We start from the raw sequence: 16,246 nt of genomic DNA on the forward strand, positions 1-16,246 counted from the left end.
TTTGTTCGGCAGGGCTGGTGCAGGGGGGGAATGCAGCGGCATCGTGCTGCTCTCTGCAGGGCCCGCTCCCCTGCGGCAGCTGCCACAGCGAGCCGAGGCAGAGCCCCGCTGCGTCGAGCTCTGCGCAGGGACGGCGTGAACAGGCCTCTCCCGCGGTGCCCCGCTCCCTCCCGGGGAGAGCGTGGGTGCTCCGGGCACCACCAGCCGCGGGGATCCCCCTCTGCCCCCCGACGCCGCGGGGCGAGCCCCGAGCTGCCGCCGAGCTGCGGCCTTGTTGTTCGCTCCAATGGCTCCAGCCTCCCGCTCGGGTTAAGCTGCGGTGTCGGCTCGCCGGGGGCTCCTCCGCGGGCCGGGGGCTCCTCCGCGGGCCGGGGGCTGGCGGGCAGCGCCGCGCTCGGGGGCGGTTTGGAGAAATGGGCCGTTGCTTGCAGACAGCAATGCGAAGCCAAGGGTGTCGTTTGCTGCGGAGCCAGCCTGCTGTGGCCTGGAGCGCGGCTTTCGGGGCGTCCTCTCCCGTGGGGCTCAGCGGAGGGGCTGCGGCTGCCCGCTCCCCACCGCGGGCACGGAGCAGAGCTGGCTCCGGCCGTGGCCAGCGTGGGAGCCGGACACGCACGCTGTCCGCTGTGTTTCTGTTCCGTGGGCAGCAGATGGTGCCACCCGCTGCGGCCTCGTCGCCCGAGCGGCACCGCGACCCCGTCGGGTCTCGCCCTGCCCTGGGCCTGCGGCCCGGTGGAGCCGGGGCTGCCGGAGCCGCGCCCGCCGCGGTCCGGGGTCCGGCCGTTCGAGGGTGCCCGGGGCTCCCCCGGCCTCCTCGCCCCGGTGGGCTCCGACGCCGCGCAGCCCGGGGAAGCCGCAGCGGGACGGGCACGTTCCTGGGGCGGCGGGGCAGGGGGTGCTGGTCCCGCTGACCTGTTCCCGGCACCCGGGGAATCGGACCCTGCTGCGCCTGGCGTGGGTGCGGGCGTCCCCTCCGGCGGCGTCCGGCTGCGGTTTGCTGCGACGCGCAGGAGCCGCCCTGGCCGCGGGCGTCAGCCCCGGGTCCCGTCCCTGCGCCCACCCCGGGCGGCTCCTCCTCCTCGGTGCAGGGGGCTCGGCCCTGGGGGCTCGGTGGGCGGCAGCGCCTCGGGCTGCGGCAGGGCGAAACCACGTCTTGCCGGTCTGCACGGAGCCCCTCTGCCGCCCGGGGGACTGCGGGGTCCGGCCCCGGCCCGGCGCTGGGCTCGGGCCGCCCGGCAGCGGGGCCCCGGAGGCCAAGGGGCGTTTCGGGGCGCAGCGCCCGCAGCGCTCCCTCCCCGGCGGGGCGGAGGGGCCGCCGGGCCCCGGCGCCCCGCGGGGGGCCGCGCTGCCGAGGGCCGGGGTGCCGGTACCCCCGCGAGGGGCCGGGGCCGTCGGGCGGAGCGGCGGCGGCCCGCCGGCCGCTCCCGCCGGCGAGGGCTGTGCCGGCGGGGGGAGCTGCGGAGCCGCCCGGTCCCCGGCCCGGCCCCGCCGCCCGCCCCCGGCCCGGCCCCGCCGCCCGCCCCCGGCCCGCCCCGGCCCGCCCCCGCCGCGGCGGCGGGCGCCACTCGGCCGCCGGTGGCCTCGGCGGCGGCAGCGGCAGGATGCGGGCGGGCCGCGGCGCGGCGGGCGGGGAGGCGGCGGCCGAGGAGGAGGCGGCCGAGGCGGCCAAGCGCGGCGGGGCGGCGGCGGCGGCGGGGCGGGCGCGGGGCCGCGGCGGGAAGGGGTCCCCGAACGGCGAGTGCCGGCGCGGGGAGCCGCCGCGGAGCCCCGGCCCGGAGCCGCCCCGGGAGCCCAAGGTCTCCTTCTCCTGCGGCGGCGGCGGCGCGTCCCCCGGCGGGGCCAAGGCGGCCGAGGAGGGCGCGGGCGAGGATGCGGGCGAGGAGGCCCGCGGCAGCCAGGCCAGCTTCATGCAGCGGCAGTTCGGGGCGATGCTCCAGCCCGGCGTCAACAAGTTCTCGCTGCGGATGTTCGGCTCCCAGAAGGCGGTGGAGCGGGAGCAGGAGCGCGTCAAGTCGGCGGGGGCCTGGATCATCCACCCCTACAGCGACTTCAGGTGCGCGCCCGGCCGGGCGGGGGGCGAGCGCGGCGCCCGGGACCCCGCGGGGTCCGCGATCCCGCGGGGACGGAGCGCCGGGCCGGGCCGCTGCATCCCAGCCTGGGGACCGCGGGTGGGGACGGGGGGCGAGCGGAGCCCGGGGCCGGCCCCGCCGGCCGGGGAGGGGGAGGCCGTGCCGTGCCCTGGGAGAGGGCACCTTGAGCTGTGCTGGAGGTGGCAGCGCGGATGCTGCTGGCCTGTGTGCGGGGAGGGGCTGGCGGCTGGGCGTCCCCCTCCCCAGCGGAGCAGCAGTCGGCCCGGGGATGCCAAGAGCCTTCTGCTTTGACGGGGGGTGCCCGGGCAAGGGCGTCCCCTCGTCCTTCCCGGGGCCTCGGGCGGCTCGGCCCGGCACGGACCCTCTGGAGCCCCACCGGGCTTCGGCTCTGCCCCCGAACCGCCCTGGGGGAAGGCGTCCCCCTCCCCTCGGGGCCGGGGGTCTGGGCTGGAGGACGCGCTGCTCTCTCCTTGCAAAGGCTTCCCCCTCCCCCAAGGAGGCCTGAGATTCAGGGATTTTGAGGAGGGATTCATCTCGCTCCCAAGAGGACCAGAGCCCTCAAGATCCAGCCCGTGTGGCTTCCATCTGAGCAATGGCAAACCCGGGGAGAGAGGCTGCAGCTCCCTCTCCTTTCCAGCCCTTGAGCCCCCGGGGAGCTCAGAAGTGGCAGATGCTTCCTGGGTCGTGTGCAGGCTACCAGAGGGATGTGCGGCTCGGCCGGCTGGGGCAGGCGGTGCGACACCTCGCAGGGATGGGTGGCCGAGACCTCGCTGGCAAGCCAGCCATCAGGGGCCCCTGGTCCAGCGACCTCGAAGGGGCTGGGGGGAGCGAGGGGCTCCGCTCTGAGTCATTCTGCTGCTGTTCTGGTGCGTGGTTTGGGGAGGCTGGAGGGAGCCGGTGCCGGTGCCGGTGTGAGGGATGCCACCAAGCCAGATCCTGAGCTCTGTTCACCGCTGGTGCTGATGGGTCCCCACTGGCGCAGGGGTCCCCGGGGCAGGTGGAGGTGGCCGTGGGCAGTGGGGTCTGCCCTGCCAGGCGGGCTCGGAGCAGGGACCAGTGCTTGCACCTCCTGCTCCTGCTTTCATGTGCTTCTCCTGGGCTGATCTGGCATCTTCCAGAGGAGCAGATGGAGGCCCTCAGCCTCCTTTCGGGGCTGACCTCCCACACAGGGGTCTTGCACCCTTGCAGCAGATGTTCCCATTGGGAACCTGCTGAAGGTATCCATCGGAGCCCCCTCCTTGGCTCGCCAGCTGGGTACCAGCTCTGCTGCAGAGCCAGGATGAGGAGCGGTTGCACCGCGTGGCCATCGCCAGTCCTGTGGCGGAGGGAGCTCTGCCACCCCTGCTGTGACCGGGCAGGTGTGGCAGTGCCAGGCGGATCTCGGGCACCCGGGGGCTGGCGAGCTGGGGGACTCTGCCCCTCCACGCTGCCCGTGCTCCGCTTCGCCCTCAGCAGCTGCGGGCTGTAGGGGGAGGCTGGGGGCAGGACGATGGCCTGGCCCCGCTGTCCCCCGCCACGACTGCACAGGGCCAGAACCTGCCCCGCTCCTGTGGCCGACTCCGAGCCAGCAGAGCCGCGGTCCTGGTGGCAGAGCCCGCGGTGCTGCCGAGAGCAGGGTCTCCCTGCGGTGAGCCCGCGGCGGGAGCGAGGCCTCGGAGGGTTCCCCAGGGCGCAGCAGCGTCGCTCCCTGGGCTGGCGCTAGCGGCGGGCGGGCGGGCACCAGTCCGTGCTGGGGTGACCTTGGAGAGTCACCCTGGCTGGCCTGCCCTGCGGTGGCTCCATCCCTCCCGGAGTCGCTATCAAGTCTTGAAACCCATTGGGGAAGAGCCGCTGCCTGTGTTTTGATGCTGCAAGTGGCGTAGGAGAGTTCCCTGCCCAGCGGGGAGGAGCTGCAGGCAGAGCCACGGCATCGGCTGGGTCTACAAACGTGCACATAAACAGGATCGGCCCAACGCAGGGCTGAAAGCCCGGTCGTGAGGAGCCCACTCTGCTTGTGCACGTTGAGGACATGTCTCCATCTATTCCACATTGTCCTGCCTTAAAAAAAAAAACAAAACAATTATGTTTGTTTATCTAGTAATGATAATGGAGCATGAACCCAGCCATGTTTGCCCCGCAAAGCCCATTTTCCCATCTTAAGATAAAATCATTACCCATCTGCATATGTGACATCATTTCATAATCGGAGTCATTTAGAGATCCTGTCTCCTCATGGACACGGCGCTGCAACTATTCATGCAAAATTCAGGGGCAGACTTGCTCCAGGAATGAAAGTTGCTATTTACATAAATATTGAATTATTAGGAAGCAGCCTGGGTGGCTGGTTGAGATCATGAGCTGCAAATCTGATAAAAGAGACCTTGTAAATTGTGCGCTGAAGTAGACAGTGTCAAGCAGAGCCACCTCCTTTTGGGTGGGGTGCTCAGTTGTCTTCTCTGTCTTTGCCGCTTCTGGTCTTTAGCGATGGGAGGAAAAAACCCGGCTAGGATTGACTTTTTCATTATTTCTGTTGGTGTTTCTGCAACTGAGGTATCGCTCTGGAGCGGGACTGGGAGCCGAGGGGCCACATCCAGCCCTCGTTTCGCAGTGACCTGGGCACGTTGCTGCTCTGGCTCCCATCTTTACACCCCGTACGCACCCGGGAGCCAGGCAGGGGCGTGCGCGGGCCCGGGGGTGCTGCGAGGCCTCGGGGGCAGAGGTGTACGTGGGGCCAGGGCCGAGGAGGCCGGTGGCATTCCCGGGGGAGCGGGTGCTTCCTGGGGCGCAGGAGCCTGGGCACTGGGGAGTGGGTGCTCCAGCTCCACGGTCGATCCCTTCCCCTTCTCGCGCGGTGAGAGGCTTGCATAAGCCCGGGTGGAGAATTTAGCCCAGGCGCCTTGCTGGATGCAGCAGTAATGCTGCGAGCTGCACGCAGCCGGTGATTCAGTGGTGGTGGCGGTGCCTGCCTCCCATGACCACCGCGGGGCCGCCTGATGCGGCTACGCCGGCGTCCCCTCCCGCCAGCCCCGCGCTCGCAGCCTTCCACGAGGCGTGGGGCTGAGCTGTGGGTTTTCGCTGCTGGTGAATTTCTGTTGCAAGAGCCGCTCCCGCACCTGATTCGGGGGCGAAGCCGCATCCAGAGCATGTGTCCCTGGTGCTGCTTGGCTGGAGTCGTCGTCTTCTTCTGGGCTTAGAATGGTTTCTGGGGCTTTGCTGCTGCCTGGATGGTGCCACCGACCTGTTGGTGCCACTGTCGGGGCTCCTAAGCAGAGGGACCAGGCTTGCCAGCTGCTGTCGCTCCCAATGTGCATGCCAGCGCTGCGAGCTGCTGCTGGTCCCGGTGTTACCGTTCCCTCTGGTGAAGGTGTCAGGGAGCTGCTCTCCCCTGCTGCAGCCTCAGCGTGGGGCAGTCGGACCTGGGGGTGCTGAGAGCCACCGCTGGGTCATCAGGGAAGAAAGGCTGTGACCAACTCCCTGGGGGAATTGTGAAGGTTGGGGTCCTTGAGCAGTTTGCAAAGCCTTTATCCCCCCCCCTTCCCTCCCCGGGGACCCCCAGGGTAAAAGGCTTTTCCAGGGGAGAGCAGCACCAGTCATTCGTCACAACTGGTTGTACTGGGACGCAGGAGCACAGATGGTGCATTGGGCGCTGTACCTCACTGCTCACTCAGCTCGGGCAAACTTCTGCCATTGGCTTCTTAACCCACTTCTAAGAGCGACCTCATTTTTAGAATATGAGTATTTAGCGTGAGTTTGCGAAGTGCCGATCCCGCACCGATCCTGCGCTGCTCCTGCACCGATCCCGTGCTGCTCCCGTCCGCCGGGCAGCCTGGCTGTTTGCAGCCAGGGCCCCAGCCCAGGCCGAGGGGCTCAGCCCTCGGGGCACCTCCTGCAGAGCGGGGGCTCGGGGAGCTTTGTCCGCCCAGGCAGCTCAGTGCCCAGTTGATGGGATCACCACGGAGGGGAGCGATGTGTTGCACTGGGCTTGCTGAGGCAGCTGGATCGTCCCCGGCAGCCCCCTGGAGCTCTGTGTGCCGGCAGTGGAGCTGAGCGGCAGCGTCCCTGGTGTCCCGCGGCCGTGTCCCCCGGATGGCTCGGGGGGCTTCTCCTGGCCCCCTCCCAGGCACTAACAGCAGGTGGACGGGGAGGCTTTGCTGGTGCGGCGGTTGGGATTGCCCTGCGCCTCTGCGGCCTCGGGGTCTCCGTCGGAGATGCCGGGGCGGTGGCAGCTCTGCGGAGGGATGTGCTCTGGGGTCTCGGGGGCAGGAGCGTGGTAGGGCCCCGGGACTTGCTGCGGGGCAGTGTGGAGGCTCGGCTCCAATTCGGCTCCTGGCCAGGATCTGCGGGGCAGCACCACTGTGCCAGGCTTTGGGCAGACGATGGAGGAGGAACACAGCAGCCCCCGCTCGCAGAGGCTTTCGGCATCTTCTGTCACCATCGCTGTCGTTCAATTGGGTCAGGAGCAAGGGAGGGGGTGCCGAGGATCCTAATTAATTTGTTTTCAGATATTTTTAGTAGCCTGGATTGGATCTTTTTTCCTATGCACACACTGCCCTCCGAGGAAGAAAGCGTTGGCGTTGCACCCAGGTCCCCGAAGAGATCGCACAGAGTCAGTCGCGTGTGTTGGGGGGGAGCAGGAGCAGTTTGTCTTTCTCAGCAGGCCGAATTCTGCCCTGGCTCAGCCAGATTGCAAAGGGGTTTGAGCCAGAAGAGTTTTGCCAGCTGGCATGGTTATTTAATCTTTGTTCTTCACAGCTTTGCATGGCTAATGCCCCCATGGGACTGGCTTTGTGCAGCAGGGTCAGTTTGCAGCGTGAGCTGCTGGGGGGTTTGCAGGACAGATACAGCCCGGTGCCGCCACCATGGGCTGCCCCGGCCCCAGCAGCAGCTCTGCCGATGCCGGCGTCTCTGGGGAGTTGTGCCGTGCGGCTGGAGCCCGGGGGGGTCCGGCAGGGCCCACCACAGCCATGGCCTCGCTGCCCACGGGGGGGTCGCAGGGCACTGGAGCCGCTCGGTGCCGGCGGCCAGAGCTCATCCGTGGGGGTGCAGGGGGAGCACAGCCCGCTCCTCCGGCTGGCAGCTGACAGGGGTACCCTGGAGATGGCCCTGGCTGTGAAGTCATCGTTGTGCAGCAGTGACATCACTCACGGTTGCCACGGCAACGTCTCACATGGGGAAGGTGTCATTGGAGAAAGGTCAGGAGCTGGGATGCTCGGCTCCTTCTGGTCCTGTGCTAATCTGTACGGGGGGGTGGATCCAGCCCGTTTCCCGTTCCTGTGTGCGGGAGGGCCCCCCCTCGTCCCCCTCGTCCCCTCCGTCCCCGGCGGCGGGGCCAGGGCACAGCGGGGCCAGGGCACCTCCTGCCCCTCAGCCTGCAGCTCCCGGGGGCTCCTGCCCAGGGTGGGCTGAGCCGAGGCGTGGGCAAGGGTCCTGCGTGTCCGTGTGCATGGCACTGGGGGGCATCTCCCCTCCTGCCCCCCCCAGGCGAGCACCGGGGCGTGGGGCAGGTGGGGAGCGAGGGGCCGGGGTCCCCTCTGCACCGTCCTGCCAGGACAGGGCTGCTGTGACCTTGCAGGCGCTCGGAAAGGTCGTCGGTGGCCCAGAAGATGGTGACAAGGAGAAAGGAGAGGGGGACGGGTGAGGCAGGAGAGGGTGGAGGCGGTGGAGGAGCCGTGCAGCCCAGGCAAAGGCACAGGCGGCCGCCCGCCCCTCCGCCGTCTGACCGGGGCTGCGGGCGATGCCGGCGCCAGCTGCAGCCGTACGTGATCTGCTGCACCAGGGGCTGCGGCTGCATTGCTGGGGTGGGACGTGAAGCCCCCGCCTGCGCACCCCCAAAAGCAGGACCACAGCCCGGTCCGGGCAGGCGCTGGGGTGGGTGGCCCTGCCTGTCCCCGGGTTCCCTGTCCTCGGTCCCCCCTCTGGGAGCAGGGAGGGGTGGGGGCTGCTCCCGGGGCAGCGGGGGGGAGGCCGGGCTCCCCCGTCCTGCCTCTGCGTGCCTGCGGGGGCGATGGCCCCGCCGCGGCGGGCGGTTTGGGGATGAGGGTGGTCCCCAGCCCGCAGGCTGCCCCAGGGTCTCCCCCAGGTCTGGCGCCTGCCTCATCGTTCTCCCCTCGTGCCAGGTCCTGCCTGGGTTTGGTGCTCAGGGCAGCCCTCCGGCCCAACCAGCACGGCGGGAAGAGCCCTCTGCAGCGGACAGCCCCCGGCCTCGTCCTGCACCCCCCTCTGCACAGCCCCACCTCACCCAGTGGGACTGTGCTGGCCTGCAGGATCAGGCCTGGGGGCAGTTTGGAGTGGGGGGAGCAGGATGTGGCCCCTGGGGAGAGCAGAGGGGTGCCTGTGGCCGTGGTGGCATCAGAGGGGCAGCACCTGGTAGCACGGGTCCCTTAGGGCAGGGCACGATGGCTGGGTCCCCTCGATGCGGGGGTGGCTGCGGGGCACTGGTGACACCCTCCTCCCTCCTCTCGCTCCCCAGGTTTTACTGGGACTTCACGATGCTGCTCTTCATGGTGGGCAACCTGATCATCATTCCCGTGGGCATCACCTTCTTCAAGGAGGAGACCACGGCGCCCTGGATCGTGTTCAACGTGGTCTCCGACACCTTCTTCCTGATGGACCTGGTGCTGAACTTCCGGACGGGGATTGTCATTGAGGACAACACGGAAATCATCCTGGACCCCGAGAGGATCAAGAAGAAGTACCTCAAGACCTGGTTTGTGGTGGACTTTGTCTCCTCCATCCCCGTGGACTACGTCTTCCTCATTGTGGAGAAGGGCATAGACTCGGAGGTGTACAAGACAGCCCGTGCCCTCCGCATCGTCCGCTTCACCAAGATCCTCAGCCTCCTGCGGCTCCTCCGCCTCTCCCGGCTCATCCGCTACATCCACCAGTGGGAGGAGGTAGGGGTCCTGGGGACGCAGCCTGGCAGCGGGTCCCTCCTCCGGCAGCGGCAGGACCAGCCCAAGGGAGCGGGAGCCGGGAGGGGCCCCCGCAAGGGCGGCAGAGCTGGGGGCTGCCCGAGGAGCTGGCGGGTTGGACGGGGTCTGCGGGGCTGTGTGTGGGGCCGGTGGGCAACTGTGACCCTCCCTGGAAGGGGGAGGCTCTGGATGTCCCTGGGCATCCCCCACCTTCCCCTCTGCTCTGGGACATGAGAGCACTCCTGGTCTGCTTCCGCGCAAGGGCAGTCCCTCCGGCTCCTCGGGGCCCGCCGAGCGCCGCAGCCGAGCCGTGCCCTGTGTGTGTGCGCACCCGGGTGCTGGGGTTTGCGCAGCTGGTCCTGGTGCCACGGTACAGCACCACCCACGGGTGACAGCATGGCCAGCACAAGCAGGCGTGCCGCCCTGTGCTCCGCTGGCAGCTCGACCACGTCCCCCTGCTCAGCTCCCCGCATGCCAGGGCAGGCGACACTCCTCGCCTCCGGTCGCCTCCGGCTCCCTGCTCCACCAGGACCTCAGGGAGCGCTGGGGAGGGCTGCAGGAGCCCCAGCGCCTCGGGGGCGGCTGGACCCCTGGGTCCCCCGGGCAGGAGGCAGGGTGCTGCCCGGGCTTGGCGCATCCAGGGCTGCGTGGGCTGCGAGGCGACGTGCCTTTGTGTCGGGATGCGGCGTGCTCGGCTTCGCCACGTGGCTCCGGTGCGTGGGCTGGCGCCTCGCGGCAGCTCCGCTGGCTGAGGCTGTGCAGGTGCTCTCGGAGGCGCCGCGGTCGGGGCTGGCGGATGCTGCAGGAGCATCTCCATGCGCCTGATTTTGCCCCCAGCAGCCTCGGTGGCAGCGGGGAGAGGGGAAGCGAGGGGCTGCCCCGGGGGGCGATTGCCGCTGGCCGGAGGGAGGAAGGGGCTGGCAGAGATGGGGCTGGGGGTGCTCCTGCCTGTCCTCGCCCCGGGCTGCCCCTTCCCCAGCCCCTCACACTCCCCATCACACCACACCAGCTCTGCCCTGCCCTCCCTGGGCAGGCAGCCTGAGAGCCCAGGGCTGGGCACAGAGGAAGAAGGGGATGCCATGCCCTTGCCCTGCCTTTGCCGTGCCCTTGCCGCGCGGCTGCTCCATGTGATGCTGTAGGGCTCCAGCCTTGGATCTGCAGTGGGGGGAGACTGGAGATGTCACTGCTGGGGGGTTAATTTCTCATTGTCTTTCTTTTTTCCCTCCTTGAATTCACCTTTTCTATTAAGTATATTAAAGGAAAAGGAGCAAGTCCTCAGCCCATGGCTCAGTTTCAACCAGGAGCACACGTCTCTACCCCCTGAGTTTGCCTGTGCGGGTGCCCCGGGGCGAGAGGTGCTAAGGCCAAGCTGGGACCGGGGATGCGGCCGGGGGGGAAGCCCTGCTCTCACGGGCGCTGCGGGCTGGTGCCGGGAGCGAGGGGTGCGCTCGGAGCACCGAGCAGCCGCTCCTGGAGGCATGCCCTTCGCACACCCCTCCACGGCCAGGACTCTGGCCTGGGAGCACCGTGGTGGGTCCCCACGGTCACGGCTCTCTCCCACACCCACCCCGGGCTGGGGGCTCTCCCAGGGTGTCGCTGACGGGTCTCAGCATTTGATGCTCCTATAGCCACCGGCCCTGGGAGGGGGACGCAGGCACATCCCCGTCAGGGTGGGATCTTCAGCAGAGCAGAGGAGCTGCCCTGGCCACTCTCCCCAGATCGGGGTCTCCCTTCAGCCCCACCCTGACGTGGGCACCTCGGACCCTCTTTACCAAAAGCCGCCCCGTGGCTGAGCCCGGCCCCCCGCACCGGCTGCCCCGGGGGCTGCCCCGCTCTCTCCCCAGCGCCCGGAGTACTTGGCTCCGCCTGGGCATCCGCCAGCACTGGCTTATCCGCATCAAAGCTCGCAGCCATTAGCGCTTTCGAGGGCGGCAGCGTGGCGGCATCCCGCCGGCTATAAATAGGCAGGTGGAGGGCTGGGGTCGAGCCAGCCGCGAGTGCCTGTTTCAGCTGAGGCCGTGTGGGTCGGTGCCCTGAGCGGGGCCGGGCAGTGGGGGGACGGTCCCTGCGCTCACCCTCTGCCATCCCACCCCGGCCCCTCCACCCGCAGATCTTCCACATGACCTATGACCTGGCCAGCGCAGTGATGAGGATCATCAACCTCATCGGCATGATGCTGCTGCTCTGCCACTGGGACGGCTGCCTCCAGTTCCTCGTGCCCATGCTGCAGGATTTCCCCCAGAACTGCTGGGTCTCCATCAACGGGATGGTGGTGAGTGCCGGCCCCTACCCTGACCCCGTCACGCTCCCTGCCCTGCTCCCCCCAGGCCCCCATCCATCCCTGTGTCGCCTGGCCTCTCTCCTCTGACCCCAGAAGATGCCATCCCCGCGCCGGCCGGTGCCGCGGTGCCCCGACAGAGCGAGCGCAGAGGGTGCGCAGGGCGCCCCGCGCCTGCTGCGGTCTCGCAGGACTCGGGGCAGCGGATCGATCCGGGCGGGAGGGAGATGCTGACACAGCGCTCTGCCCCATCCCCTGCTGCCTCCTCCTGCTAATTAGCAACAAAGCTGCTATTAATAAATAATGGGCCATGTTTCTAATTGCTCCCTCTCAGCCCTGCAGCCTGCTACAAATGGCTCTTCTCCCTCTGTCCGTCTCGTCCTGTTCTGCCAGTGTTTCCATCTTTGCTCTGTTCCCCCCGCCTGGCTTCATCCTCGGCCTCTCCTCCCCATCTCACGCCTCTCCTTCCCCGGCTGCTTCGCTCCTGGGGGGACCCGGGGCTTCGCGTGAGCCTGGGCCGGGGGGTTCCTGCCCTAGGAGCCGCCAGCCCATCCCTGCCTGCAGCTGCCTGCTGTCCCAGCCAGGTCCGCAGGCTCCCAAGCACGAGTGGTGCGATAACTTGGTGGCTTCCACAAACTCGGAGCTTGTTCCCATCACAGCATTTCACAGGAGCTCGCTGCGCTTTTGTATATCAGCTTAAAAAAAAAAAAAAAAAAAAATGACTGCCTACCTAAAGCGAAGCCAGGCGGGTGGTGAGGTGCGGAAACCTGCCGGGAAGGAGCGGAGTGCTGTGGGATCGCCGCAGCCCGGGCCGTGCCTGGGGTTTGGGTTTGCTTGGATCTCACCTGCAGGGTGAGACCGTCAAAACCAAACAAAGAAAAGAAATGCCATTGCTGAGCGCTGTTGGGAGATGCAGGCAGAGAACCTGGATCGTCTGCCAGGCCTGAGTCAGAGCGTTGTACACACGCGTGGCCGTGCACACACATGTGCGAGCAGCTGTGCACCAGCGCGGGCTGAGCGCCGCCACCGTCCCTGTCTCTGCAGAACGACTCCTGGAGCGAGCTGTACTCCTTTGCCCTCTTCAAGTCGATGAGCCACATGCTCTGCATCGGCTATGGGAAGCAGGCACCCGAGAGCATGACGGACATCTGGCTGACGATGCTGAGCATGATTGTGGGGGCCACCTGCTACGCCATGTTCATCGGCCACGCCACCGCCCTCATCCAGTCTCTGGACTCCTCCCGGCGCCAGTACCAGGAGAAGGTAGGACTGGGCTGGATGGGGGCCATGGTTCCTGTCCTGCACCCGGCCGTCGCATCCCCTCCTGGAGCTGCAGCGGCGCCTGCGGGTGCAGCCAGGCGGGGCGAGGGTTCCGTATCGATACCATCCGCAGGGCAGGGACGGGGCGGTGAGGGGGATCTGCCAGCCAGGAGGGGCCCAGGACCCACCCCATGGAGCGGGGAGGTGGGGGGGGTCCTGGCCCCGCAGCCCCGGCCCCTCTGGGCGCTGACGCCGCCTCTCCCCACAGTACAAGCAGGTGGAGCAGTACATGTCCTTCCACAAGCTGCCTGCCGACTTCCGCCAGAAGATCCACGACTACTACGAGCACCGCTACCAGGGCAAAATGTTCGACGAGGATAGCATCCTGGGGGAGCTCAACGAGCCCCTGCGCGAGGTAAGGGCCCTGGGGGCTGCAGAGCCGGCCGGGGATGCTGCGGTGAGGACGGCGACCGCCCCACCGACGGCGGGGGCCCTCTGCGCCCTGCTGCAGGGGAGGCTGCGGGTCCCACCGGCTCCTGCAGCGCGTGTGCATGGGGTCAAGCACCTCTTGCGCCAGCTTTGCAGCTCCAAGTGTGAGCGTGTCCATGCACAACCGTGTCTGTGTGCTGACGCCTCTGTTTTTGTGAGCCTGCCCTGGGGGAAGCCATGTCCCTGCCTCCTGCTCCCTCACCTCCTTCCCCTGCAGGAAATCGTGAACTTCAACTGCCGCAAGCTGGTGGCCTCGATGCCGCTCTTTGCCAATGCGGATCCCAACTTCGTCACAGCGATGCTCACCAAGCTGAAGTTTGAGGTGTTTCAGCCGGGCGACTACATCATCCGCGAGGGCACCATCGGCAAGAAGATGTACTTCATCCAGCACGGGGTGGTCAGCATTCTCACCAAGGGCAACAAGGAGATGAAACTCTCTGACGGCTCCTATTTCGGAGGTGAGTGCTGGGGGGGGCTGAGCCCGGGTCCCCTCCTGGGGTCTGCGAGAGGCACTGGGACTGCCGTGCTGTCCCGGGGCACCGCCGTGGTGTCCCGGGGCACCCACCGCTCAATGGTTCTCGCCCCTCGCTCCTGGCCTGTCCAATTTCCAGTCCTTGCTGGTGGTGGTGTGACTTTGGCACCATTGTATCCCCCATAGAAATCTGCCTGCTGACCCGTGGCCGGCGCACGGCCAGTGTCCGGGCAGACACCTACTGCCGCCTCTACTCGCTCTCGGTGGACAACTTCAACGAGGTGCTGGAGGAGTACCCCATGATGAGACGGGCCTTTGAGACCGTGGCCATTGACCGCCTCGACCGCATCGGTAGGGCACAGGGGGCTGTTGGGGAGGCCGGGGGGTGTGCTGGCAGCGTGGGGCAGCCATGGCGGGGGGGGGGGGCCCAGCGTAGCCCCAGCACAGGGTCTCACGGTGCTCCCCATCCCGGCCCCCTCCCTGCAGGGAAGAAGAATTCGATCCTGCTCCACAAAGTGCAGCACGACCTCAACTCAGGCGTCTTCAACAACCAGGAGAACGAGATCATCCAGGAGATCGTCAAGTACGACCGGGAGATGGTGCAGCAGGCGGAGCTGCAGCAGCACACGGCCATGTACAGCCCTGTCCAGCCCCAGGTCACCTCCGCCATCGCCACCCTCCAGCAAGCTGTCGCCATGAGCTTCTGCCCGCAGATGGCCAGCCCGCTGGTGGGCTCCATGGCCCTGGGCTCGCCCCGCATGATGCGCCGCTTGCAGTACGCCCAGGCCATGCCCAGCCCCTTCGCCGTCTCCCCCGTCTTGCTGCAGCAGAGCCCCCCGCAGCAGTCGCAGCCCCCCGTGCCCCACGCCAACCCCTCGCCCTCACAGGACCAGGCGCAGCCCGCAGCCCTGCCCACCTCCACCAGCGCCTTCGCCACGGCAGCGGCCAGCCCGCCGTCCCAAAGCCCCCTGGCCAGCCGGACGTTCGCCTACGGAGGCGCCCCGGGGCAGCTGGGCTCCCAGCTCTCCCTCAGCCAGCAGCAGGCGCCCGGCTCGCCCCAGCGCCTGGCCGCCCACAAAAGCACACAGGCGCTGCACACCAGCAGCCTCAGCCAGGATTCGCGGCCCCTGTCGGCCTCGCAGCCCTCCCTGCCCCACGGGCTGGCGGCCGGCAGCACCCAGAGCCCCCCGGCCTCAGCCCGCGAGTCCTGCGCCTCCATCGGCGGGGGCCCGGCTGCCGCCTCGCCAGGCCCCGGGCCCCCGGCTGGGCTGCGGGGCCAGGCACCCTCACGGGGGACCCTGGCCCACCCGGCGTCCACGGGCTCGGTGCACGCGGGGCCGCCCGCCCTGCCGCAGGACTCGGCGGCGGCCCGCAAGGATTCGGCAGCCAGCACACCCGACACGGACCCGGCCAAGTCCAGGCTGTCTTCCAACTTGTGACCTCCGTGCCGTGCCGGGCACAGGGACAAGCGCACCGGAGGGGGCTGCGGCAGTGAGTCCCGTCTCGCCCCGTGCCCATCCTGCACCACCCCACCGAGGAGCGCTGGGTGAGGGCCACGGCCGCCCCGCCGGCTGCCTCCCCCTGCCGCGGCACCAGCCCCGCTCCCCGGCTTCCTCCCGCCAACGCTGCAGAGTGGGGCAGCTGCCGGGGGTGGGCACGGGGCCTCTGTGCCCCCCACCCGCCGCAGGGGCACGGCGGGGGGCCGGGCTGAGCCCCCCGGCTGCATCGCCTCCGACCAAAGTCTGGCCCCATCTCCCGCTCCCCACGGCAAAGCCCTGCTGCCCCCAGCCTCCCCGGCTGCCCCATAGAAGCCACAGCTGCATCACCCCCCCGATAACTCTGTACATGATATATATGACCTGAATACATACCTGTGTGTGTGCATCTGCAGGACACCTCCCTGGGGCTTTAGGCACGCCGGCCAGCCCCAGCACCTGCGCGCGTCCCTGCCTCCCCTCCCGCAGGCCCGAGGCGAGGGGTGATGGTCCAGGACTGCAGGTAAGTTGGCGGGTCTGAGGGACGGTCACCCTGAGGCTCGCGAGCACCCACGCACACGCCGCCCCTGGGGCTGGGGGGTAAACACGGCCCGACTCCCTCCTAGTCAGCGTTAGGACAGAGGCGGACGCCGGAGCCTGGGGCCCCGAGCCCTGGGGCTGCCCCCCGGGCAATCCCCCCTTAAGGCTGGGAAAGGCACACGCTGCGTGTACCAGCGTGCCCGTGTGTGTGCGTGTGCGCCTACAGCCGCGTGTGCAGGGGTGTGTGCGTGTGTGTGGGTGCACGTATGCCTCTCCGCCTGCCACTCTGGAGCCTTCCACATTGAATGTATGCAGCGACCGTGAGCGAGGGGCCGCGTGCCAGCCCGACGCCCTGTAGCTGCGCAGCCAGCGGGACAGGGCCCCGCTCCAAGCATCCACCTTTCCATCCAGCCCATCCTGTGCAATAAACGTCAGTAACTGACACAGCTACGCACGACTCCGTCTCTGTTCTCCTTCGCCACTACCCCTCCCTGCCGCGGCTCCGGCTGCTCCCGCTCCCCTCGCCCAGCCCTGGGAGCCCTGCCACTGGGCACAGCCCCAGGCCGGGCTGCAGGAGGCAGCTTTGTCCTTTGAAGAGCTGCTTCCTTGCCAGAAACATGACAAGGCAAAAAGCCTCCTCCCACCACCTTTCCCCTCGCTGGCAGGGCCATGTCCTGCCCCGTCCAGTGTCAGCTGGACACCACGGGGCTGCAGTGGGGAAGGAGCTGGGAGCAGGCTGTGAACTGGAGCTGGAA

At 68.4% G+C, this 16,246-nt stretch overlaps 1 protein-coding gene across 2 annotated transcripts; it reads left to right on the top strand.

Moving 5' to 3' along the window:
• The first annotated feature begins 1,583 nt into the window (after positions 1 to 1,583).
• HCN2 (hyperpolarization activated cyclic nucleotide gated potassium and sodium channel 2) lies at positions 1,584 to 15,909 on the top strand. Of its 2 annotated transcripts, XR_014230305.1 has the most exons (9): positions 1,599 to 2,050; positions 8,536 to 8,959; positions 11,088 to 11,249; positions 12,300 to 12,518; positions 12,784 to 12,930; positions 13,222 to 13,462; positions 13,663 to 13,827; positions 13,963 to 15,022; positions 15,368 to 15,909. XR_014230305.1 is itself a non-coding variant. In XM_082331220.1 (8 exons), the coding sequence occupies exons 1-8, from the start codon at positions 1,599 to 1,601 to the stop codon at positions 14,913 to 14,915; spliced, it is 2,763 nt and encodes a 920-aa protein (XP_082187346.1). In that variant the 5' UTR covers positions 1,584 to 1,598; the 3' UTR covers positions 14,916 to 15,909. The 2 variants fall into 2 exon arrangements, 1 of the variants encoding a protein (XP_082187346.1); XM_082331220.1 differs by having other exon boundaries at positions 1,584 to 2,050; positions 13,963 to 15,909.
• Positions 15,910 to 16,246: the final 337 nt, after the last annotated feature.

This window comes from Platalea leucorodia (assembly GCF_965183815.1).
Source record: "Platalea leucorodia genome assembly, chromosome: 21".
NCBI classification, from domain to species: domain Eukaryota; kingdom Metazoa; phylum Chordata; class Aves; order Pelecaniformes; family Threskiornithidae; genus Platalea; species Platalea leucorodia.